At 41.7% G+C, this 24,527-nt stretch overlaps 2 protein-coding genes across 2 annotated transcripts in view; one reads left to right on the top strand and one right to left on the bottom strand.

The window, feature by feature from the left end:
* The window catches only part of FBXL17 (F-box and leucine rich repeat protein 17), a 553,738-nt gene that overhangs the window by 148,151 nt on the left and 381,060 nt on the right, over positions 1-24,527 (bottom strand). The window lies entirely within an intron of this gene.
* LOC133774209 (endogenous retrovirus group K member 21 Env polyprotein-like) lies at positions 1,639-9,194 on the top strand. The gene is made up of 2 exons (XM_062211851.1): positions 1,639-1,723; positions 6,666-9,194. The coding sequence occupies exon 2, from the start codon at positions 6,667-6,669 to the stop codon at positions 8,707-8,709; it is 2,043 nt and encodes a 680-aa protein (XP_062067835.1). The 5' UTR covers positions 1,639-1,723; position 6,666; the 3' UTR covers positions 8,710-9,194.

Raw genomic sequence — 24,527 nt, 5'->3', positions numbered from 1 at the left:
GATGACTAGCCTGCTTTATTTATGAATAACACTAAATTTTGAATCACATGTGTATCTTGCGTTTGTGACTTGCATGACATTTCTGTTGGACATTGCCTACTGTATGAATGAGGGATACTTTAGGTCAGAGGTAACACACGACTCATCTCTTCAACTCAAACAAGAAGGGTTCAACTTTAGTACGAATTTCATCTGCAAACTGTTTCTGAGTCACAGATATTCCTGTGATATTAAACAGTAGGTACAGAACTTGCTAACAGTACTGGTTAAAATCACTTTTGTTCTTTAAGATTATGAGCTACGGAGATAAGATTTAAAAAATTCTAAACATAAGTATACGTCTAACATATACATTTAAAATAAATTCTAGTGCATAAATATAAATTCTAAGTACACATATGACACTAATAAGGTGTCACTTCAATACCAGAATTCAATGTACCTATCCAGTTGTTGAGGTCAGGAAGTCAAAAGCAAAAACCCAAGGAACCCGAGTTTTGTCAGCTTTTCTCCTAAACTTCTCTACTCTCTTCCTCATTATTTGTCCCTTTGCTACACCCACAGCTGTCCCATCTGCGTAGCAAAACTGCTGCCATGTTGGGACCCTCAGGCTGGAGGGGTGGGGTCAGTGCTCCGCGGAGTGAAGCCCCAGGCGGTTCCCATGCAGTCAGCGGTCGTCATGGCCCCTGGCGGCTAGAAAGGCACGAAACTGCCAGCTTGGCTCAGAGAACTTTCCTTGCTGTTGCTTTTGTTTAATTTTAGCAGTGCTTTTTCATTGTGCTATGTGCAGTCAAGTGGGGTACAGGTGGGACACCAGGATTCAATAAACTTTACCTCCGGGAACATATCCTTGTGGGCACCGCTATTCATCCAGGCTGTGCACAATGCAGCCTGGGCATTGACCTCAAATGGCACTCTGGGAACATTGCTCGATCCCACGGAGCAGCTGGAGCTGCTTAGCTTTGATGAAGGAGATGGCACGGCAGAAGCCCACTTGGAGATGTTATTAGGAAATGTGCACGCCCAAAAAAGATTCCAAAAGAGAGCAAAAATTAGCAAAGATTCCCAAGAGAATTTTGCCAAAAGAATATAAACAATATCTAACTAGTGGGCAGTGGTGGACTCGTCCTCGGTGGGCCCCACAAGCGGGAAAATATTTACCCCCTCTAGTTATTATTCAGGTAGCGAATTAGAGTGTGTGAGAGGAGGTTGAGATAAAATGATCAAGAAATTTATAAAAGAAAAATTGTCTTTAAGTTAAGAAATGAACTCTCTGTGACCTTTCATAAAAGTGCAAAAACGATTCTCACGGCACATGTAGATTGAAAAACCGAAACCACTATTGTCTCACATGTGAGCTAGAATGCCCTGCTGATTAATGATTGTAAGCGTCATTTCTTTGCCTGGAAGCCTGTATTTGCTTTGCCAAGTTCCGTGTAAAAGCGGAATAAAAGCTTATGCTTTGCAGCAAATAAACGCAGCAGCATACTCATACAATTTGGGTGTCTGTCTGTCATTCCCCCCGTCGATTCTTGCTCTCCTGAACACCTTCGCCCTCGTTCTCCCTCGGTCTGAGGCCTCTGATAGAGCCGGTCCGTGGCAGGTGGCGCCCGAACAGGGACTCGAAGGACAGGTAATCTTTCTCTTTCTCCTTTTTCTTCAGAGCAAGGACGACTCTTACCAAGGGACTGCAGCCCTGCCAGTAAAGGCTCACTGGTTAAGTGTAAGTAATCTTATAAGGGGAATCATGGGGCATGCTTTAACTAAGAATGAAAAAATGTTGGTGGTCATGTTACAGAAAATGTTGAATAAAACTGGCTTTCCTGTCTCAGTCAAAACGGTAGAAACTTTTACTTCGTTCCTCAGGAGGGTAAGTCCTTGGTTCCTGGAGGGAGGCTCTATGACTTTAGAAGATTGGAAAAAGGTTGGTAAAGAAATGCGTAGGTACGTACAAAGTCAAGGGGAAAATACCCTGCCCCCGCAAGCATATCAATTATGGTATCAAATTCGTGAACTTTTAGCAGAAACTACTCCCTTTGAGGGACTCTGCAGGGAAACAGCCTCAGAGGCTGGTGAGGGACCAGTGTATGAAGAAATGATGGAAAAAGAGAGGCAGAAGGAAGCGACTCCCTTGATGGCTTCGGCCCCAGAATTGTTTTATGCCTCTATTAACAGAGATGATGGGGATGAGGTTGATTGGTCAGAATTAGAAAGGAGACAGGCAGAGGAAGATTGGGAGGATGATTTTCGAGACCATCATCCCATGCCTTTAATGTCTCTGCCTGGAGCCTCTAAAACATCACGGCCAATCCCAAAACCCCGGAAGCGTCCTCCTCTGCCCCCTACAGGATTTCAAGGAGCAGTCGCAGAGGCGAGGAGAAATGGGGATTTGTCCTTGGGAATGTTCCCTGTTACAGAGGTATTTGAGAATGATGAAGAACCGACCTGGGAACCAATGCCATTAAAGACTTTAAAGGAATTGCAAAGTGCAGTTAAGACTAATGGGGCTACAGCTCCCTATACTTTGCAAGTGTTAGAGATGGTGGCTAGTCTATGGCTGACACCGTATGATTGGATACAGACAGCTAAGGCCACTTTGACCCCCGGGGATTATATTCTCTGGCGAACAGATTATGAGGACCGAAGCAAAGATACTATAGTACAATCTATAAAAAAGAAGGGACCTAAGCCCACGATGTCTATGCTTATGGGGACAGAAGAATATACCTCACCTCAGGCTCAGACCAAAATTCCTAGAGATATATTGACTTTAATAACTAATAATGCTGTACAGGCATGGCGTACATTGCCACCTCCAGGAACCAAGGGGGGAACGCTAGCTAGTATAAGACAGGGAACTGAAGAACCTTATCAAGATTTTATATCCAGGCTGGAGGAGGCTGTCACGAGAATGCTTCCTCCTTCAGAGGGCACTGACATCCTTCTTAAGCAGTTGGCTTGGGAGAATGCCAATCCCCTTTGTCAAGATTTAATTCGGCCTTTAAGGAAGACAGGAACGCTCCAGGATTATATTAAAGCATGTTTAGATGCCTCACCAGCAGTAGTGCAAGGAATGGCCTATGCTGCAGCAATGAAGGGACAGAAGTTTAGCGCCTATGTAAAGAAAACATATGGAGGAGGCTCAAAGTCTCCCCCCATGAATGCTTGCTACAATTGTGGACAACCTGGACACATGCAGAAGGACTGCAAGCATTCAAAAGGAGACCCCCAAAAGAGGGAAGCTCCTGGATTATGTCCCCGTTGTAAAAAAGGGAGACATTGGAGAAATGAATGTAAGTCAAAGTTCCATAAAGATGGAACCCCTCTAACAAAAGAGGTAGAAAAGGAAAGGGAAACAAAAAACTAAGTCAGGGGCAGGCTCCTAGCCCGGCAGCAAAGGGAGAAGCTGAGAGCTGCGAGAACAATGGCGTGAGCGGTTCTCTTAACCCTAAAGCACCCGAGTTTACTGTACATGATTTAATGAGGGCAACTCCAGGAAGTGCTGGCTTAGATCTTGCTAGCTCTAAGGATATAATTGTATCTAAATGGGACGGAGTAACCTTAATTCCTACTAATGTAAAGGGAACTTTATTACCCCAAACTGTAGGATTAATTATAGGTAGGAGTTCAAATTACACAAAAAATTTTGAGGTATTGCCAGGAGTGTTGGATTCCGATACCGAGAATGATATAAAAATCATGATTAGGCCATTAAAAGAAACAATACAAATTCATAAGGGGCAAAGAATTGCACAGCTATTATTATTGCCATATATAAATTTACCTAATAAAATCATGAAAGAATGTAGAGGACAGGGACAATTTGGCAGCACAGAAGGGATATATTTTGTTCAAGAGCTTGGTCAACGTCCCTTCAAAACTATTCATTTAAATGGAAGACAGTTCAGAGGGTTACTGGACACAGGGGCCGATAGGACTTGTATTGCTTCTTCAGATTGGCCTTCTGCCTGGCCCGTACATCGGACAGGCTTTTCTTTGATAGGTTTAGGAACAGCAACTGGGGTCTTGCAAAGCTCAGCAATGCTGAAATGGACCGATGAAGGAAAGGAAGGGTACATTCAACCTTATGTCCTTCCCTCATTACCTTTTACTCTTTGGGGTAGAGACCTTTTGAATGCCATGCAGGTGCGTCGTGTTACGACAGATGCCATGGATGAACAGCATTTTACATAGGGGCCACTGCAGAAAATCTTTTTGCAGATAAAATACAATGGCTGACTCAAGAGCCCGTGTGGGTGAGTCAGTGGCCCCTTACAGAAGAAAAAATACAGGCTCTTGAGCAGCTAGTGCAAGAACAGTTGGATAAAGGGCATTTGGTAGAGTCGAATAGTCCATGGAACACTCCTGTGTTCGTCATTAAGAAAAAATCTGGCAAGTGGCGTTTGTTACAGGACTTAAGAGCAGTTAATGCTGTTATGAAAGACATGGGTCCATTGCAGCCTGGTTTGCCATCCCCCGTTGCTGTGCCTCAAGGATGGAAAATCATAGTAATAGATTTACAAGATTGTTTTTATACCATAAAATTGCATCCAGAAGATAGTGAATATTTTGCATTTAGTGTTCCTTCAACAAATTTTAAAAGGCCATATAGGAGATATCAATGGGTAACTTTACCTCAGGGTATGAAAAATTCACCAACATTATGTCAAAAATTTGTAGATAAGGCATTACAAGGAATTAGACAAAAATATGATAAAGCATATATTATTCATTATATGGATGATATATTATTGGCCCATGAAATATCAGAAATGTTAGAAAAAATATTATATGACACTATTGAAGCTCTTACTGCTTGTGGTTTAATTATAGCTCCAGACAAAATACAAAGAGAAAGGCCTTTAAATTATTTAGGACAAACCATTAAAGATGATTGTATAGTCTCCCAGAAAATATCAATTAGGAGGGATAAAATGAGAACATTAAATGATTATCAAAAATTATTAGGAGATATTAATTGGCTTCGACCACATTTAAAGATAACCACTGGAGAGTTAAGCCCATTATATATGCTGTTGCATGGAGATTCAGATCCAAAATCATTAAGAACAATCACTCCAGAAGCTATAAAAGCTCTGCAGTTGGTTGAAGAAACTCTAAGCAAGGCCCGAGTTCAACAGGTAAATTATGAAAAACCTTGGCTACTATTAATATTTGCTACGGAATATACTCCTACAGCATGTTTGTGGCAAGAAGGTGTTTTAGAATGGCTCCATCTACCACACACACAAACAAAGATAGTGGCAGACTATCCTTATTTATGCTCCCTATTAATTACTAAGGGAAGGATGAGATCTAAGGAACTTTTTGGAAAGGAACCAACTTGCATAGTCACTCCTTATAATAAAATGCAAGTGGATGATTTGTTACAAAATAATGATGATTGGGTATTAGCATTACAAAATTATGCAGGACAAATAAAATATCATTATCCCAGACACCCCATCGTAGAATTTGCCAGACATGTAGAATTAATATTTCCATTGTGGTTTTCCTCTCAACCTTTAGAAAGGTCAGATAATATTTTTACAGATGGGTCATCCACGGGTCGAGCTGTGGTCTACAGCCCTGGTCATGGGATTTATGTAGAGAATGGTGAAAAAACATCTGCTCAGCAAGCTGAGATAAGGGCTGTAGTCTTAGCTTTTACTAAGTTTCCACAGGCATTTAACCTTTACTCAGATTCTAGATATGTGGTTAACTTATTTCCTGCCCTAGAAACAGCGCTTTTATCAGGAAAATCTCCCATTCTATCATTATTAAAGCAGTTACAAGAGTTAATACAAAAAAGAACAGAGAAATTTTACATTGGGCATATTCGAGGACATACTAAATTACCAGGACCCTTAGCACAGGGGAATGCTATTGCTGATATATTTACTCAACCATTTGTAGGGAATGTGCAGGAGGCACAACAAAGTCATGAATTGCATCATCAAAATGCTTCTTCTTTAAGAAAAATGTTTTCCCTTACTAGAGAGCAGGCAAGGCAAATTGTGAAACAGTGTGTACATTGTCCGGAAGTGTATCATCCTTTAAAAATGGGAGTTAATCCCAGAGGCTTGAAAGCTAATGTAATTTGGCAAATGGATGTGACGCATGTAGCTTCTTTTGGGAAATTAGCTTATGTGCATGTTACTGTGGACACCTTTTCGCATTTTGTGCATGCCTCTGCAAGAACAGGAGAGGCAGTAAAGGATGTTGTACAACATCTAGTGCAATGTTTTCAAATCATGGGGGTGCCATCACAAATAAAAACGGACAATGGCCCTGCATATACTTCAAAGGCTTTTGCCACCTTTTGTGCACAATGGCATATTGTGCATGTGACAGGACTTCCTTATAATCCACAAGGGCAAGCCATTATAGAAAGGACTCATCAAACTTTAAAATTACAAATAGAAAGGCTGCAAAAGGCAAATTCATATTTCTCAGCACATCATATACTGTCTCATTGTTTATTTGTGTTAAATCATTTAAATGTTGATGATAAAAATTTAACTGCAGCCTTAAAACATTGGGATCAAGAAGTATATAAAACACCATTACCTAAAGTCCTATGGAAGGATTTATTAACTGGAACATGGAAAGGTCCAGATTTGCTAATAACCTCGGGACGAGGCTATGCTTGTGTTTTTCCACAGAATGCTGACGTCCCGATCTGGATCCCGGATCGCCTTATCCGGCCAGCTCTTGGGACAGCGCCGCGGGAAGCGACGCTGGAAGAAGAACAAGAAGCAGACAGTCAACAAGCTGAAGAAGCTGAAGATAACATCAGCCGAGAAGGAAATCACGTGGACAAAGATCAAGAACCTCATTCGCGCAGCGAAGGCGTTGCTACATGAACAAGGGAGACCCCTTTCTGCCCCCTATTATTTTTTGGCCTTTTTAGCCTTAGTCTCAGCACCGATGGGGGAAGTGGAGGGGATTTCCTATTGGGCCTATGTACCAAATCCTCCAATTATTCAGCCAGTGGGATGGTTAGACAGAGAGCCTATTAAAGTGCTAACTAATGATTCTGTAAGAATGGGAGGAGCTCAAGGTTCTGATGAAAGATATTCCACCTCTTCATTAATAACCTTTGAGGGAAGAGCAGATTCTCTGCCCATTTGCCTGTCACTTAAGGGGGAACCACCATCGGGCTGTCTTCCCACCTCATACAGAACTTTTCTAGCAGATGGACCAGATAAGACGAGCTCAATAGAAAGTGGAATATCTGGTGGTAAGAAACGGGAACAGAAGCGATGGATGTGGGAAAGGCAACTGCAGGTAGTAGGGCAAGCACTTTATAATGATAATTGTACAGTCATTCCTGCTGTGTCTATGCCCACAACACCATGTGAGCTTAAATTTCCTACTTCCAAATCAGATGAATTGTGGGATTCTTCTTTGACAAAAAATCCAACATGGCTGTCATGTGGTTTTCATAATTCGGCTACATTTTATGATCCTGATAATTTAGGACTAAGAATTTGGGATTTTTCTAATAATATATGTAAACGCAGCTGGAATCTGGAACATTACATTAATGCTGTGGATAGATTTCATGGATATCGATATGAAAGACATGGGGAACCTTTAAGGCGATGGTTTTCTCCAGGATATGTGGAACCTATTTTATATGCCAGAAAAGGGAATAAAATTAGGAAGCATTTAGATTTGTTTAGACTGTCTGCGGCTGCTAATATGATTCTTGAGAAGCGTCCAAATCAGACAAAATCAGAACCTATCAGTGTCAAAGCTTGTGTTGCTTATCCAAATGCTCTTTTGTTGGTTCCTCCTACTGGTTCTTTAAATATTAGTGCAGAACGGCAATCATATAGATTATTATGTTATCAATGCGTGTTGACAAATTGTATAGGGTCCACAGTGCAGAAAAAGTATTATGCTATGCTAATAGTGCGCCGACCTCCCTTTATAATGTTGCCAGTAGAATTAGGAAAAAATGCATGGTATGATAATTCTGCTTTGCAAGTACTTGATATGTTATCTGAATTGTTAAGGCCAAAAAGATTTGTTGCTTCATTGATACTAGGAATAACTGCTTTAATTTCTATTGTTACTACATTTGCTGTGGCTACTACTGCATTAGAGAACGGAATTCGGACTGCTCATTATGTAAATACATTAAACAGGAATATTACAATGGCTTTATTAAGACAAGAAGCAATTGATCAAAAATTGGAAGCTAAAATCAATGTGTTGGAGGAAGTGGTCCTCGCTTTAGGACAAGATATTGCTAATTTGAAGACAATGTTCTCTGCACGCTGTCATAGTAGTTTTAAATCAATTTGTGTAACACCATTGTTGTATAATACTTCACAACCTTGGGAGAAAGTGAAAGCACATGTGCAGGGCGTGTGGCATGATAATGATATTACACATGACCTACATGCTTTGCAAAAGGAAATAGCGGTAGTAAGCCAGTCTAGATTGCAACTAGGGGATTTAAATGAATTAGCAGAAAGTATAGGATCGGGAATAAAGGCTCTAAATCCTATCAATTGGAAAAACTACTTAATTTATATAGGAGTTTTAGCTGCAATAGTATTGGTGGTGATTTTATTGTTTCCTGGAGTGTTTAAATGTATACTCACTTCATTGCGGGATGTGCAGCAGGAAGTTTTCGAGCTTCGTCTTAAAAACAAAGGGGGAATTGCTACACCCACAGCTGTCCCATCTGCGTAGCAAAACTGCTGCCATGTTGGGACCCTCAGGCTGGAGGGGTGGGGTCAGTGCTCCGCGGAGTGAAGCCCCAGGCGGTTCCCATGCAGTCAGCGGTCGTCATGGCCCCTGGCGGCTAGAAAGGCACGAAACTGCCAGCTTGGCTCAGAGAACTTTCCTTGCTGTTGCTTTTGTTTAATTTTAGCAGTGCTTTTTCATTGTGCTATGTGCAGTCAAGTGGGGTACAGGTGGGACACCAGGATTCAATAAACTTTACCTCCGGGAACATATCCTTGTGGGCACCGCTATTCATCCAGGCTGTGCACAATGCAGCCTGGGCATTGACCTCAAATGGCACTCTGGGAACATTGCTCGATCCCACGGAGCAGCTGGAGCTGCTTAGCTTTGATGAAGGAGATGGCACGGCAGAAGCCCACTTGGAGATGTTATTAGGAAATGTGCACGCCCAAAAAAGATTCCAAAAGAGAGCAAAAATTAGCAAAGATTCCCAAGAGAATTTTGCCAAAAGAATATAAACAATATCTAACTAGTGGGCAGTGGTGGACTCGTCCTCGGTGGGCCCCACAAGCGGGAAAATATTTACCCCCTCTAGTTATTATTCAGGTAGCGAATTAGAGTGTGTGAGAGGAGGTTGAGATAAAATGATCAAGAAATTTATAAAAGAAAAATTGTCTTTAAGTTAAGAAATGAACTCTCTGTGACCTTTCATAAAAGTGCAAAAACGATTCTCACGGCACATGTAGATTGAAAAACCGAAACCACTATTGTCTCACATGTGAGCTAGAATGCCCTGCTGATTAATGATTGTAAGCGTCATTTCTTTGCCTGGAAGCCTGTATTTGCTTTGCCAAGTTCCGTGTAAAAGCGGAATAAAAGCTTATGCTTTGCAGCAAATAAACGCAGCAGCATACTCATACAATTTGGGTGTCTGTCTGTCATTCCCCCCGTCGATTCTTGCTCTCCTGAACACCTTCGCCCTCGTTCTCCCTCGGTCTGAGGCCTCTGATAGAGCCGGTCCGTGGCATCCCTTCATTCATCTTTTCTCAGTACAACCTATCCTCCACACCACCGCTATAGCTCTGTTTTCAGAAGATTAATTAGACTTGTCACTTTCCTATTCAAACAACTCCAATAGCCTCTAACATTTCTGGGTATACAGTCTAATTCCTTGGCAAACTACATCTCACTTCAAAATACCTCCCCACTCTTACCGCTGATCATTCTCCACCCAATTTTCTAAGCTGCAGGCCAAATGCTTTGCCCTTCCCAATCAGGCTAAACTTGCTTAGAGCTCTGTGGCCTCTACTCTTATCCAAGTCTGCTGGTGATTTTGTCCTGTCTTCAAGTCATCTCTAGGTGACTTGGGATAGCCTTTCCTATAATTTCTGTTCATCCTGACAGCTGAAGAACATCACAAATCCCACGCATCATCTTACATTGCTCTGGTCTACCACCCACAGATCAGCTTGAGAGCGAGTGAGTAGGAAGAATATAGAATCAAATGATATTTTACCTTTATGTCCTCGTTATCTAGTACACGGATAGGCATGCACTAGGTCTTCACAACTATTTGTTGATTTCAAGAATTCTGATTCCCCCACTGCATATCTTAGGGATTAGCCATGTGAGACTCTCACATTTCTGAAACATCTAGCTGTGTCCTTCCAGTACGCCCTGCAAACCTACTGTTCTAGCACAGCTTTGAATTTTTTTTTAGTTCATTTTGGGTTTTACTTTTATTAGAGTACTGATTTTTGGAAGTTGAACTATATGGCTAGCATTCTTGTGCTATATGCCTCTTCATTCCTAAACCACACTAACCCTTAATCAACCAGTTTCAACTCCCTTAGTTGTTTGTTTTCCTCTTCCCATAATTCTCAAATTTCCACATAACACACATGCACGTGTGTGTGCCCACACATACACACACTTCTGTACACACACACACAACTCAGGCATTGCTCTCAAGGAGGACATAAGCAAAAGCAGGTAGGTTGGTCTCTATCTTCATGCTCCCTACATATCATGTAGAGGACTTTACAAGTAAGAGCTACTGAATAAACATTTGGTGGCTGACTGAATGAATGGGCAAGTGGGTAGGTATAGTCTCTGATCAGTCTGAGATGGAGCTGCATTAATATACCAGAGTCAAGTTGAAGAAACCAAACAGCCTGCCAGTTAAGAAGATATGAAAGGCAAAACGAGGAAGGTAGAAACCAGGTAATCCTCTTAAATTGAAAAGGCAGGACAGCCTGGAAATAGAAGATATAGGAAGGAGACTTAGAATCAGGTAGATCTGGGTGTACACTCCAGCAGAACAATCTTGGGCAAGTTATTTAACTCTCTAGGTCTTCGTTTTCTTATCTGTGAAGTGCTCTCTCCCTTTGAGATGTGCGGTCAGCATCTGTATGTTCTAAAAATCAAAGCACACAGGGAAATACATACAGAGATAATCATAACGACGGTAACAACAACGTCCTCCTGGCTAACCTGACAACAGCCTGGCTTCTGGTCGAAACAGAAGCTTCTTGTGCACTTATCCCTGAAGCTTCAGCAGGAGGCAGGTAATAAAAAGAAGTGGTTACTCTTGGTAGCGGAAAATGGAAACAGGTTCCTTAAAGCAGCATTACTGAGACAGGATTCTATTTACATCTGTACATTAATCACCTCCTGTCTGTTTGTTTCATGAGACTCTACCAAGGAAGATCAAGTCTCTTATTTATATAGTACACTCAGAAGCAGTAAAAGTATTTTACAAATGACAACAGATATTTGATTACTGCTAAATTTACCAATATACTTGATGGAAAAGTAAATTTCATATATCCTATACTCATGTAAAAACTCTATTTTCAACTTTCTATTAAGATAGATACAGCAGAATCTCAAGACAATAAAATCTTACGAGAGAGTTATTATATTCCAGAACACTAAATTGCTTTCAGTATCTGCGTGATGATTCAGTGCATAAATGTTAAGTGATTGGTTAAAAGCATTTAAATCAACCTGATGTTCTTGAAATTTTCCATGAATGAAAACAACATCCATTTAAAAAGATCTTGCAAAAATGATTTGGCTAGAAAGAGAAACGATAACACAATAGCTTATTTTGATGCATTTGGCTAGTGAAGTAGAATACAACAAAGGCCCTTGAATTACAAGTGCTCACAGGTGATGGGTAATGACTGAAGCACACCTGTGTTCACTTCTATTTACCACGGACACATGATATCATGAAATAGCTGTGCACATATTCATTAAACAGATTTGCAAATATAAAACCTCAAAGCAACTAAATACTGATCTGTAAATATACAATCTCAAAGCCCGAGATAACCCAAAGGTTGAAGGAAGAAAAAAATGATTTTCACATGTGGGCTTGTGTGCCCTTATCCCTGCAGCTTCAGCAGGAAGGCAGGTAATAAAAAGTGGTTACTCTTGGTAGTGGAAAATGGAAACAGGTTCCTCAAAGCAGCATTCAGAAGCCTTGGCTAGTTTTGCAATATTTTAAAATATATACAACAACTGTAACTACTTAATAGTTATGATTCAATTTAGTGAAAAGAAGGCCCCACACAGAGAAGGAAGGATGGCATGTGTGGATGTTTTGAATGAAAGTATGACAAGAAAACTAAGTCTCCAAAATGGAAATTAATTTCTAATTAAATGATGTCATCACTATACATTTTAAAGTTAGTCTCATTATAACAACAAAAGCAGAATTCAAGTCATCTGGAATTGAATATTTCAGTAAATTAAAAATGCATTTGTTTTAATTTAGCTCCTTGGCTGAAAGTATGGCTTTGAGGAATTCAGTTTTCTTAGGGTTAGTTTTTGTGTGTCCTAGAATTTAATATACCTGTGTCTATGTCTATATCTATATCTATATCTATATCTATATCTATATCTATATCTATATCTATATCTATCTTTCCTTAGCTAATACTTTCAATCCTACTGGCTTTTCCTCCTTTATGGGCCCTTCATGGTTTTAATAATTAAAAAATAAAAAAGCCGGCGCCGCGGCTCACTAGGCTAATCCTCCGCCTTGCGGCGCCGGCACACCAGGTTCTAGTCCCGGTTGGGGCACCGATCCTGTCCCGGTTGCCCCTCTTCCAGGCCAGCTCTCTGCTGTGGCCAGGGAGTGCAGTGGAGGATGGCCCAAGTCCTTGGGCCCTGCACCCCATGGGAGACCAGGAGAAGCACCTGGCTCCTGCCATCGGAACAGCGCGGTGCGCCGGCCCCAGCGCGCCTACCGCGGCGGCCATTGGAGAGTGAACCAAAGGCAAAAAGGAAGACCTTTCTCTCTATCTCCCTCTACTGTCCACTCTGCCTGTCAAAAATAAAAAATAAAAAAAATTTAAAAATAAAAAAAAGAGAAGCACAAATCTGATCACTTCATTGCAAGTGAATATTTGCAAATGAGACAACTTTCAACTAAAGGGTAAAAGACAAATGTATATTTCAAAAATGTTTTGTTCCATACTTATCACAAAAATTCTTCAAATATAATAAAGCTAGAAATGTTATATAAAATATAATAAGTATTCTTAAGACACATAGCTGTGTTTGTAAAAAAGTAAATAAAATTTTACCATAAAATTCAGCAATTCCACTCCTAGGTATTTAAAACAAATTAAAAACACACATCCAGTTCATATAAAGCTATGCATGAGAATAATATGAGTATTATTCATAATAATGAAAAAGTAGAAACCCAATTATCCATTAACTGGCTAATGGATAAACAAAATGTGGTACAGCCATTCAATGGAATACACTCAGCAGTAAAAAGGATGAAGTACTGATATGCCACAATACAGATGAATCCCAACAATATAATGCTAAGAAAGAAGCAGTGCAGATCGCATCTTATATGATTTAATTTACATGAAATACAAACACAAATCTTCATAGACATAAGGTGGATTACCAGTTACCTGGAGTTGGATGTGGGACAAGATATTTGTATACAGATAAGAGGATCTCACTGGGGTGACAACAATGTTCTAAAACTCAGGGTGGGCATTTGGCATAAAGGTTAAGTGGCTTCTTGCTATGTCTACATCCCATGTCAGAGTGCCTGGTTTCAAATCTTGTTTCCATTTCTATTCTAGCCTCCAGCAAATGCACACTGTAGGAGGCAGCAGGTGGTAGTTCAAGTACTTGGGGCCTTGCCACTCTCGTGGGAGATCATGAATTGAGTTCTAGGCTTCTGCCTTTAGTCTGGTCCAGCCCTGGTTGTTATGGGCATTTGGGGAATGAACCAGTGATAAAAGATCTCTGTCTGTCTCTCTACCTTTCAAAAATGGAAGAAAGGAAGGGAGGGAGGGAGGGAGGGAGGGAGGGAGGAAAAAACTAAAACTGGATTGTGGTGATGGCTGCACAATTCTATAAATTTATTAAAAATAATTTAATTGTACACACAAAATTTGTGAATTTTATGATATATGAGTTGTTCAAAAAATTGTGTAAAGAAATAGGGATCCAAAATTAATTATGGGGGCTGGCACTGTGGCATAGCAGGTAAAGCCACTCCTGTGGTGCCGGGACCCCAAATGGGTGCCGATTTGAGACCTGGCTGCTCCACTTCCAATCCAGTTCTCTGCTAAGGCCTGAGAAACTGGAAAGATGGCCTAAGTCCTTGGGCTCCTGTACCCACATGGGAGACCCAGAAGATGCTCCTGTCTCCTGGCATCATATCAGCTCAGTTCCAGACACTGTGGCCATTTGGGGAGTGAACCAGCAGATGGCAGACCTCTCTCTCTCTCTCTCTCCAAATAAATAAATCAAATCTGTTAAAAAACAAAAAAGAGGCCGGCGCCGCGGCTCACTAGGCTAATCCTCTGCCTGTGACCCCGGCACCCCGGGTTCTAGTCCCAGTTGAGGCACCGGATTCTGTCCCAGCTGCTCCTCTTCCAGTCCAGCTCTCTGCTGTGGCCCGGGAAGGCAGTGAAGGATGGCACAAGTGCTTGGGCCCTGCACCTGCATGAGAGACCTGGAGGAAGCACCTGGCTCCTGGCTTCGGATCGGTGCAGGGCCAGCCATGCTGGCCATTTCGGGGGTGAACCAATGGAAGGAAGCCCTTTCTCTCTGTCTCTCTCTCTCTCTCACTAACCGTGCCTGTCAAAAAAAAAAAAAAAAAAAAAAAAAAGAACACAAAGGAAGAGATATCACAGAATGACGCAGAACACTAAAATTAAAAAGTTATTACCACTAGTCAAGAGAAAAATACAATTCCTAACAACAGAAAGATGACTAGCAGTTCTCACCACTGTGCAACCCAGAAGACCATGCAATTATATCTTCAAAATACTGAAAAAATATTCTAATTCCTAATATAATATATTCAACATATATGGGATACATAGTACTTAAGAATCAGGATAAGATAAAATATGACCAGGTATTTAAAACAAATTTGTATATGGTAGCCTCACACATTTCGCTTAGTGAACATAATTCATCCTATTTTTGAATAAACTGAAAAATAATGTTATTGCAGGTGAGAAATTATATATGTCTATACGTAAATATTTAAATGATTTATTTATTTGGAAGACAGAAAGAGATCTTCTACCTATTGACTTACTACCCAAACACGTGCAGCAACCAGCAATGGGCCAGAATGAAGCCAGGAGCCCAGAACTCAATCTGGGTCTCCCATGTGGTTCACCAGGACCCAAGTGCTTGAGCCGTCCCCTGCTGCCAGCCAGGGTACACATTAGCAGGAAGCTGGAATAGGAAGCAGAGCCAGGACTCAAACCCAGGCACTCGGATATGGGACCCAGATGTCCCCATTAACCACTGCACCAAATGACATGCTCCTCCATATGTTATTTCTAAACTATTTATGGAAGAAGTCAATAAAGCAAAGGAAATAAGGTTACTAAAAATCACTCCATCAAATACACAAAATCATATTCTATTATCACATAACATGACTTACTTGAAACCAGAACACAGTTTCTAGCCCCTTAGCAAGTCTAAGGAGTTAAAGGGAGCCTGGCTGCTCTCCCAAGGAAGTCCTGGAAGGGGCGTGGGGAAGGAGGAGGAAGGCGCCACTGGGAGAAGCAAAGCGCCCAGACTGGGGAGGAGGGTTCTGACCTGGAGGCCACAGAGCCTGGGTTTGCCCCTCGATGAAAATCGGGGCTCAGGAGGAATCAACACTTTCTAATCGCTGCTCCAGCTTTAAAGGTGAAAAACATTTAGCTCAGTCGTACAGGATGCCAGTGAAGCTTCTGTCCTCCACAACGTCTGAACTAATAATCCAACGGATACAGCTCCAGACAGAATTTGCAGCACGTAATATCACACATCCCTGCAATATTTTCCCACAGCTGTTTGTATTAGCTGGGAAGTCGGCCATGCCAGTTCCGTGTTCCCCGGCCCCAGGGGAGTAGACACAGAAATACTGGTTTTCAAAGACGCTTGCAAAACCGACAGCCTTTATTCCAGGAACACACCACGCTGGTGAGGGGACACTAGGTGCCAGACTGCCAGTCTTCCCGGACAGGAGCAAAGCACATCCTTACAGCAGCAGTTCTGTGGTTTGATTTTTTTCCTGTTTCACTGTGCCATTTGGAGACCAAACTGGCAGGACAGGCACACGCAGTATTTTCAACAATGTTGCGCCTGGTATTAGCTAGGCTTTTATCCCTCATAGAAAATACAATGGGAAGCTAAAGGTGCTTGTTTCCCTGGAGACGTCTGGATCGTGTGTGAGATACCAGAGTTGCAGGTGAGACCAGGGCCAGCTAGTCCTTCTTGGACCAGAAGCTGGAGAGGGGTTCGGAGACAGCAGTGCCCTCCTGCCACATGGCCTACCTCCTTGGTTCAACTTTTGCAGGATAATTTCTTATTTCTTTAAAAAAAATAAAAGTACTGGGAAGGGGGAGTAAGAAATACAGTGTGGCTGGTGGTTAAATACCTGCCATGTAATAAATACAGAATCACTTTAACATTTAAGGTCAAATATGAGGCTGGCTTAAAAATCCCTGCGGCATGTAAACAGCCAATAAACCGTTTTCCCTTTCTGAACGCGAATCTGATTTTTGGTTAACTTCCCAGATCTGTTCCTCTGGTAATTCTGCCACCTTATTAGGCGCTGACGCTTATCATACAATAACGACCCCAGGCAGTAGACAGCATGTCTGGTTCGGGAGAACTAAAAATAAATTTCTTTTCTTTTTTTTTTTTTTTGACAGGCAGAGTGGACAGTGAGAGAGAGAGACAGAGAGAAAGGTCTTCCTTTTTGCCATTGGTTCACCCTCCAATGGCCGCCACGGTAGGCGCGCTGCGGCCGGCGCACCGCGCTGATCTGATGGCAGGAGCCAGGTGCTTCTCCTGGTCTCCCATGGGGTGCAGGACCCAAGGACTTGGACCATCCTCCACTGCACTCCCTGGCCATAGCAGAGAGCTGGCCTGGAAGAGGGGCAACCGGGACAGGATCGGTGCCCCAACCGGGACTAGAACCCAGTGTGCCGGCGCCGCAAGGCGGAGGATTAGCCTATTGAGCCGCGGCGCCGGCCTAAAAATAAATTTCTAATGGGGATGCAATGGCTCTAGATTCTTGTGATTGGACTTAGAACTTCCGGTGGATGCTGGAAGAGGTGCCCAATGAGAGACAGTGCAGCTCCTGGGGATTTGAGGTGTCACCTCCAGGGTGATGCCTACACCCACACTCATCTCCTTACACCTGAGCCTTCACTTAGTGGATGCAAGGACTGGTCTCTGTGACTGCTGAATGTTCTGGAAGTGGGCCAGCTGACCCTGGCTGAGGCTCCTGCTCTTCATCTCTTTGAGTACACTGTGCCAACCATGACCTGTGATGGCTAAATGTCTAGCTGTTATGTGAACCCAACAAGAACCCATGGTACCCAAGGCACCTATGTGTTTAATTTTTAATATTTATTTTTGTTTTAGTTCTATAAGTAACCCAGGATAAACAACATTTTGATAAAGTCATTAAAAATTAATTTAAGTAACATTTTAAATTAGGCATTAATTCAAAAATATTCTAGAATGTTCCCTGTAGCTGTTCTGTGTTAAGTGGACTGTAAGGTAGAAAGAAGACAAAGAGGAAATCCAGTTAAGTGGCTGGCCCAGTTATCAGTGGATCTGGCTCTATTTGAAATATATTTTGAGGGTAGAGTTGGCCTGGTTTGTTAATGGATATGATGAGAGACAGGACATCAAAGACAGCTAAGCCTTGGGTAACAAGGTGAACGGTGGACGCATTTGCTGAGTCAAGTAGGAGCAGCAGTGATTATGAAGAATAAAATGACAAGGGTGAGAATAAACAGCCTTCAATTCCGCACCCAAACTAACCCACTGCAGAGGGACATACTCCCACAAGCCAGTGCAGGCAAGTGATGCTCTGGACATAGCGATAATACGGATCATCCAGTTTTATAATCAGTATGACATAGTGGATACTTTTTATGGAAAGCAGAGATGAATAGAGAAGAGTAGGAAAGGCAAAACAGAGCTTTAAGTGTGCAGCACATCATGTGTTAAATTGAAACCACCCCCAAAGTTCAACTTTCTTCACTGTTCAAGGAGAAAATCCTTTACTATGTACTTCAGGATAAAGGATTTGCAACTATATGGTGCTTGAGAAATATGCTATTGCTGTAATTTAACTCACTGTATGTGGGCTTCAAGATGCACAGTGGCATTCCAAACCAACTTTTAAAGAAAATTGCATGGAATTTCCAAGACATCAGGAGCATTCTTAAAAGTTATGCAGAGAAAACGGATTTTTGATAGTTATGAATTACATTTAGTGCCGCCAGATTGCAGGCAACGCTCTTTTTGCCTCAGTATGGTTAGAATTACTGTTGACAGAGTTTTAATTTAAATTTTTAAGGATTTAAATGGAAGAATATAGGTCACTGAATTTTCATTCACTGTGTACGTGTTACAACCAGCAGACAGTGAGCTTTGTTAGGGAAGTCCAATCTTTGCCCCGGAGCCCATCTTTTTTGCAGTAGTTGGGAACTGAGTTTGTGTCAGTGAGAGTAATTTGGCTCTCAGTCAATCAGTGGACTGAACACGCACAGTGAGAAACCTGCTTGGCACAGAACAGAAGCTCAGTTCAGAAAACACTAAACACATTCGTGAGAAAGACTTGAGTCCACACAAGTCATACATTACAGCCGCGAGCTAGAAGAGATTCGATTCTTGCTAGCAGGTTGTAGATTCAGATAGATTTGTAATAGTCCAAAAATATACTGCACAGCTCCAGAGTCTAATTCAGCAATTTTCAGCAGTTTCCTAACATTGAGAAAAAAAAAGAGAGAACTAAATATTTGTAGAGCCCACTGCATGTGAAAAATATTTTAAAGAGCCTTGCCATGTATGAGGAAACCTTGAGAAATTATATAGTAGATTTCCAATTTAAATGCTGTATCTTAAAACAACTAATTTGAAAGTATATGGTATCTGGGCTATTAAAATAAAAACTACTTTCCTGAATAAAAATTTAAGACTTATATTTATATATTTTGTATTTTTTCATAAATCTGAGAAAACAGAATAGATTTCAAATCAACAGTGTATCTAGCCAAAAAGACGAAGTATGAGCTCCATGAGAAAAGCAGCATAAATTCTGCAAGGCTGCACTTTTCCACAGAGTTTATGTGTGTGGTGGTGGGAGAATTTCTCTTCGGGTTTGTGCTGCTGAGTGATCTGTCTTCAAGGTTCCCCATCTCCAGAGCATGTGTCACCCACAGAATGATGGACACGACAGATCACACTAACATGGGAAGCACCTATCGGTGTGCCTTCCCTGGATTTGATCTTGCTCCAAAATAGAATGAAAGTAAAACTACGTGATAGAAATTTGGGCAGCATTATGCCTCTGGAAAACAGGGGACTGGACTCATAATAACATATTTTACAGGCTTGTCAGTGATTAATAATTATTTACACTGGGAAGTTGCAACATATGCAAAACTGTGACAACAAAGAAGCCACAAATTATATGCAACTTTCAGTAGGCTTGATAAGCTCACCCCTCTCAGTCACTTAAAATTTTACAAGAATCCAGTCGAGTTAAAAAAAAACAACATATCACAGAATCTGTTCTGCTTTATAAGTTTTTAGGACATAAATGGTTTGCAAACCTTGACTGCAAGGTGTGTTCTAATGGCAAAGTTGAAGACGAATGCTTTAGAGGATCTCACCCAGTTTGTTATGTAAACCAGAACAGACGGTTTGAGTCTCAAAAAAAGCTAAGTACATTTGCCTCAACATAAAATAGTACTGATTGAATTTCAAACTTCATTTATTTCGTAGAGCTGAAATTTTAAGTCCTTTACTGCTGTTCAAGACTTGAAACTTGATCTTATTTATTATTGATACACACGTGTATGCACATGAATAATACGTATATACTACTATAATACATGTATATGTGTTTCTTATTTGGTTAAAGCGTGATTAGTTATTACAGGGCAGAAATAATTTAAAACTTCAAGCATGCTTTCCTCAAGCATGCTCGGGAAATGTCACTCTGGATGACAGTGGCTTGGTTGTGGATTGTCCCCCCGACGCATGTTGGTTCTGGAACATCAGAAAAATATCTCCAGACGTCAAGCCTCCAGATCCCAGTTCCTGAGGCCGACTTCAGAGGTATTTACAAACACAGAGGCGAGCAAAGCGCTGAAGTCCATTGAGGTACTACTGTGATTTATAATCTAATGGTAGAAGAGTCCTTTATGAGGGGAAATAAAATCAAGCAAAACTGCTTTCTTGGAGAAGGCCCTAGAGCCATATGAGAGGAAAGAGACAGTAGGAAGGAGAAAAAAATGGAAAATTTAAAGAAAGAAAATATTAAAAATACACATGTGTCAATTACAAACCAGTACTTAGCTGGTTTTCTATACAATATTTTTTCCTGTTATAAAGAATTATTTATCTTATGAAATTATCTTGTTAAGAAAATTGCATATTTTATCTGTATGAACAAAGTTCATTTTACAAAAAAACCATAAAAATGTGTGTGTATATATACTATATATATATATATATTCTATTTTGTGCATATATATAGGTACCACAATTTCCTGAAGATGGAGTGAATTTTCTTTTGTTTATTCCTTATTTTGAGGTTTTTAAATCTCCTCTTCTGTGCTCGTACTCAGTCATTTTCAGTGGAAGCCAAGACACATGCAGGTTTCTGCCCCACACTGCTCACAGAGGCACAGGGGCTGGATCAGCCACGTCAACTCAACGCAATTGCTTGAAAAGTTGAAAAGTTCAAGCTATTTATTTAATGTCATGCAGATAAACCCAAGAAAAGAAACACGCTTGACAGATAAATTCTAGGTGACTAAGTCTTACACCCAAGGGAATGAGTCAGGATAAGGGTTAAAATGAACTGTTTAATATTTAAGTTGCAAGCAAGCTTGATTTACTTAATTAGGAAATTGAATGAACCAAACAGCCTTTTTACCTTAAGAGAAAGTTTCATTTAACATCTACCCTATGGTGAAGTCATCAAGGGTATCTGGTTTTCTCACACCCAAAGAAATGAAATGGAAAGAATCTTAACCTCCAATTTGGTAGCTACTGAGATCCACATATGAGGTTTGACAAACATAGTGCCTTCCACCTTAGAGATCCACCGGCTTTCTACCCTTGGGCTGGCCACTCACTGACCAATCTCACTCCAATCTCTACACCGAGGGAGAAGCTTAGTCACAGCAGTGTTCTGCTCTAGTCAGTGAGGAAATCAATTTGGTGAGGGTCCAGCAAGAACTTTCACTGCAGAATATATTTTTGCTGTAGGCCAAAGAAGTTAGAAAGCACCTGAATGAAAAAGATACTAAGATCATACAACTGGAATATTTTTCTACTTATTTCAAATGCCTAGCTCCACAACTTCCAATTTCAACATTGCTTAAAACAAATGCAGAAAGTTGGAGACTCGCAAAATCAGCAGGTAATTCCTAGGAAGTCGATGGAGTAGCTAAAACCTAAAACTGCCTCTGCTTCCCAAGACCCTCCCCTAACTTGTCCAAAACCAGAATCTTTGAATGTTTTCAAATCCATAACAGCTGAGCTGTCAGGGCTGGGTCTGTGTGAGGAATATAATAGGTTTTAAGCTAAAGGAGTAAGCTACAGAAAATAGTCATATGTGCAGATTAAATATTCAGTCATAGATTCAGATTATAACACAGAATTAGAACAATTCCCTCATAGCTGGGGCTGGTGTTGTGGCACAGTGGGTAAAGCAGGCTTCTATATTGGAGCACTGATTTTAGTCCTTATTACTCCACTTCTGATCTGGCTTCCTGCTAATGCCCCTTGGAAGGCAGCAGAAGACCTGGATGGAGTTCTTGACTTCTGGCTTCAATTGGGCCCAGCCGTGGCTGTTGGGGCCATTTGGAGAGTGAACCAGCATATAGAAGATCCTTTCTCTCTGTCACTCTGTCTTTTAAATAAATAAGTAAAAGAAAAATTTATTCAAAGGAACCAGAGGTCTTTGGGAAAATGGATGAGCTCATATCTACCATGAAGCACACAAGATGAACCTGGTAGACTGACATATGTCAAAAAGGACACAGGAACCAACTTGAAGAAGTTCCCACTATCAAACATGGGGCAAGGTGAGTGTCAGCAAGAAAAAATAACTGCAATGCACTGCTGAGTTTAAAATGATAACCAAACAATCCCACGTCCGCATGGGTCATTTTTTTTTTCTTGACAGGCAGAGTGAGAGAGAGAGAGAGACAGAGAGAAAGGTCTCCCTTCCGTTGGTTCACCCCCCAAATGGCCACCAGGGCTGGCACACTGCGCTGATCTGAAGCCTGGAGGCAGGTGCTTCTCCTGGTCTCCCATGCGGGTGCAGGGCTCAAGCACTTGGGCCATCCTCCACTGCCCTCCCAGGTCACAGCAGAGAGCTGGACTGGAAGAGGAGCAACCGAGGACAGAATTTGGTGCCCCAATCGGGACTAGAACCCGGGGTGCCAGCACCACAGGTGGAGGATTAGTGAGCAGTGGCGCCGGCCCACATTGGTCACTTTTGAAGGCTGATGTATCCCGCTCAAAATTTCGAAAACTGGCAAATAAAGGAAAGCGATCACGTATTATTCTTTTTTTTTTTTTTTGGACAGGCAGAGTTAGTCAGTGAGAGAGAGAGAGAGAGACAGAGAGAAAGGTCTTCCTTCCGTTGGTTCACCCCCACCAGATGGCCACTACAGCCGGCGTGCTGCACTGATCCGAAGCCAGGAGCCAGGTGTTTCTCCTGGTCTCCCATGCGGGTGCAGGGCCCAAGGACTTGGGCCATCCTCCACTGCCCTCCCGGGCCACAGCAGAGAGCTGGCCTGGAAGAGGAGCAACCGAGACTAGTACCCGGCGCCCCAACCGGGACTAGAACCTGCCACGGTGCCGGCCCATGTACTATTCTTTTTTTTTTTTTTTAATTTTTGACAGGCAGAGTGGACAGTGAGAGAGAGAGAGAGAGACAGAAAGAAAGGTCTTCCTTTACCATTGGTTCACCCTCCAATGGCCGCTGCGGCCAGCGCACTGCGCTGATCCGAAGCCAGGAGCCAGGTGCTTCTCCTGGTCTCCCATGCGGGTGCAGGGCCCCAGCACTTGGGCCATCCTCCACTGCACTCCCGGGCCACGGCAGAGAGCTGGCCTGGAAGAGGAGCCACCGGGATAGAATCCGGCGCCCCGACCGGGACTAGAACCCGGGGTGCCGGCGCCGCAGGTGGAGGATTAGCCTATTGAGCCGCGGCGCTGGCCCACACGTATTATTCTTAACTTTCCGATATGAACTGAACCAGGGTAACTAAAAGTTGAAAAATAAAAGTTGCTGTTTATATAGGAAAGCCCAGCTGATGTGTGAAAAGGGAAAGACCTGCCTGAGAAGTTTCGCTCTCCTCAATGAGCATAAGGGCAGGAGTCTAATCAAAGACGACAGGTGTGCAATAAAATCAGCATGTTAGTGTTTAATCCTGACTGTGCGCTGAGTGTTACCATCGCTTCCTACTTTGGGAAACTCAGCAGATGTTTGTTTTGTTTTTGTTTTTCTTCCAAATACATCAGATGTCAAATGTCTTAAGCAGACTAACTGGTAAATACTGAAGTAGATGCAGTCAAACATTATCTGAAAAAAACACAAAAAAGTACTAGTAAGTAGAGGAGATGTGGTTTGCCTCTTCACAAGGAAGGGCTGCAGTTCTTGGGTTTTCCATGACATCTCAGATAAGGGGCACCCACGCCTAAGAGAACGCAGTGGGCAGAGCGCAAGGCCCACCTTGGAGGAACTCAGTTCTGACTTCTCAGAGAACCTTCCAGGAGAGGTATTCCCAAGAGAAAAGAATTAATGGAGAACTGAGGAAGATGATAATCCTGTGACCTGAGAGCTTCCAGTTCATGTTTAAAGGAATTTGAGAACAAGTGCTTATGTTCTTGAGACTGGTACAATTATGTGCCTCAAGAACTACCCGTAATTTAAAAAAAAAAAAAAAAAAACTGCTATCAAATTAACTCATTTAATGTTGTCTAAAATTGTTTTAAAATAACTATTTAAATGAAGAAATAATTCCTTTTTTTTACTTTGCTTTCATGTTGTTTTATTTTTTTAAAGCTTTTATTTAATGAATGCAAATTTCATAGGTACAGCTTTAGGAATATAGTGGTTCTTCCCCCCATACCCAACGTCCCACCCCTACTCCCATCCCACCTCCTACTCCCTGTCCCACCCTATTCTTCATTAAGATTCATTTTTAATTAACTTTATATACAGAAGACCAACTCTATACTAAGTAAAGAGAAATAATTTCTTTTTTTTTTTTTTTTTTACT

Source organism: Lepus europaeus, chromosome 15 (assembly GCF_033115175.1).
Source record: "Lepus europaeus isolate LE1 chromosome 15, mLepTim1.pri, whole genome shotgun sequence".
Taxonomy (NCBI): domain Eukaryota; kingdom Metazoa; phylum Chordata; class Mammalia; order Lagomorpha; family Leporidae; genus Lepus; species Lepus europaeus.
This window is presented reverse-complemented; position numbering and strand designations above follow the sequence as displayed.

Excerpts from the sequence above, each read along its gene's own strand:
- LOC133774209 (XM_062211851.1), top strand. The coding sequence starts at position 6,667 with ATGCTGACGTCCCGATCTGGATCCCGGATCGCCTTATCCGGCCAGCTC.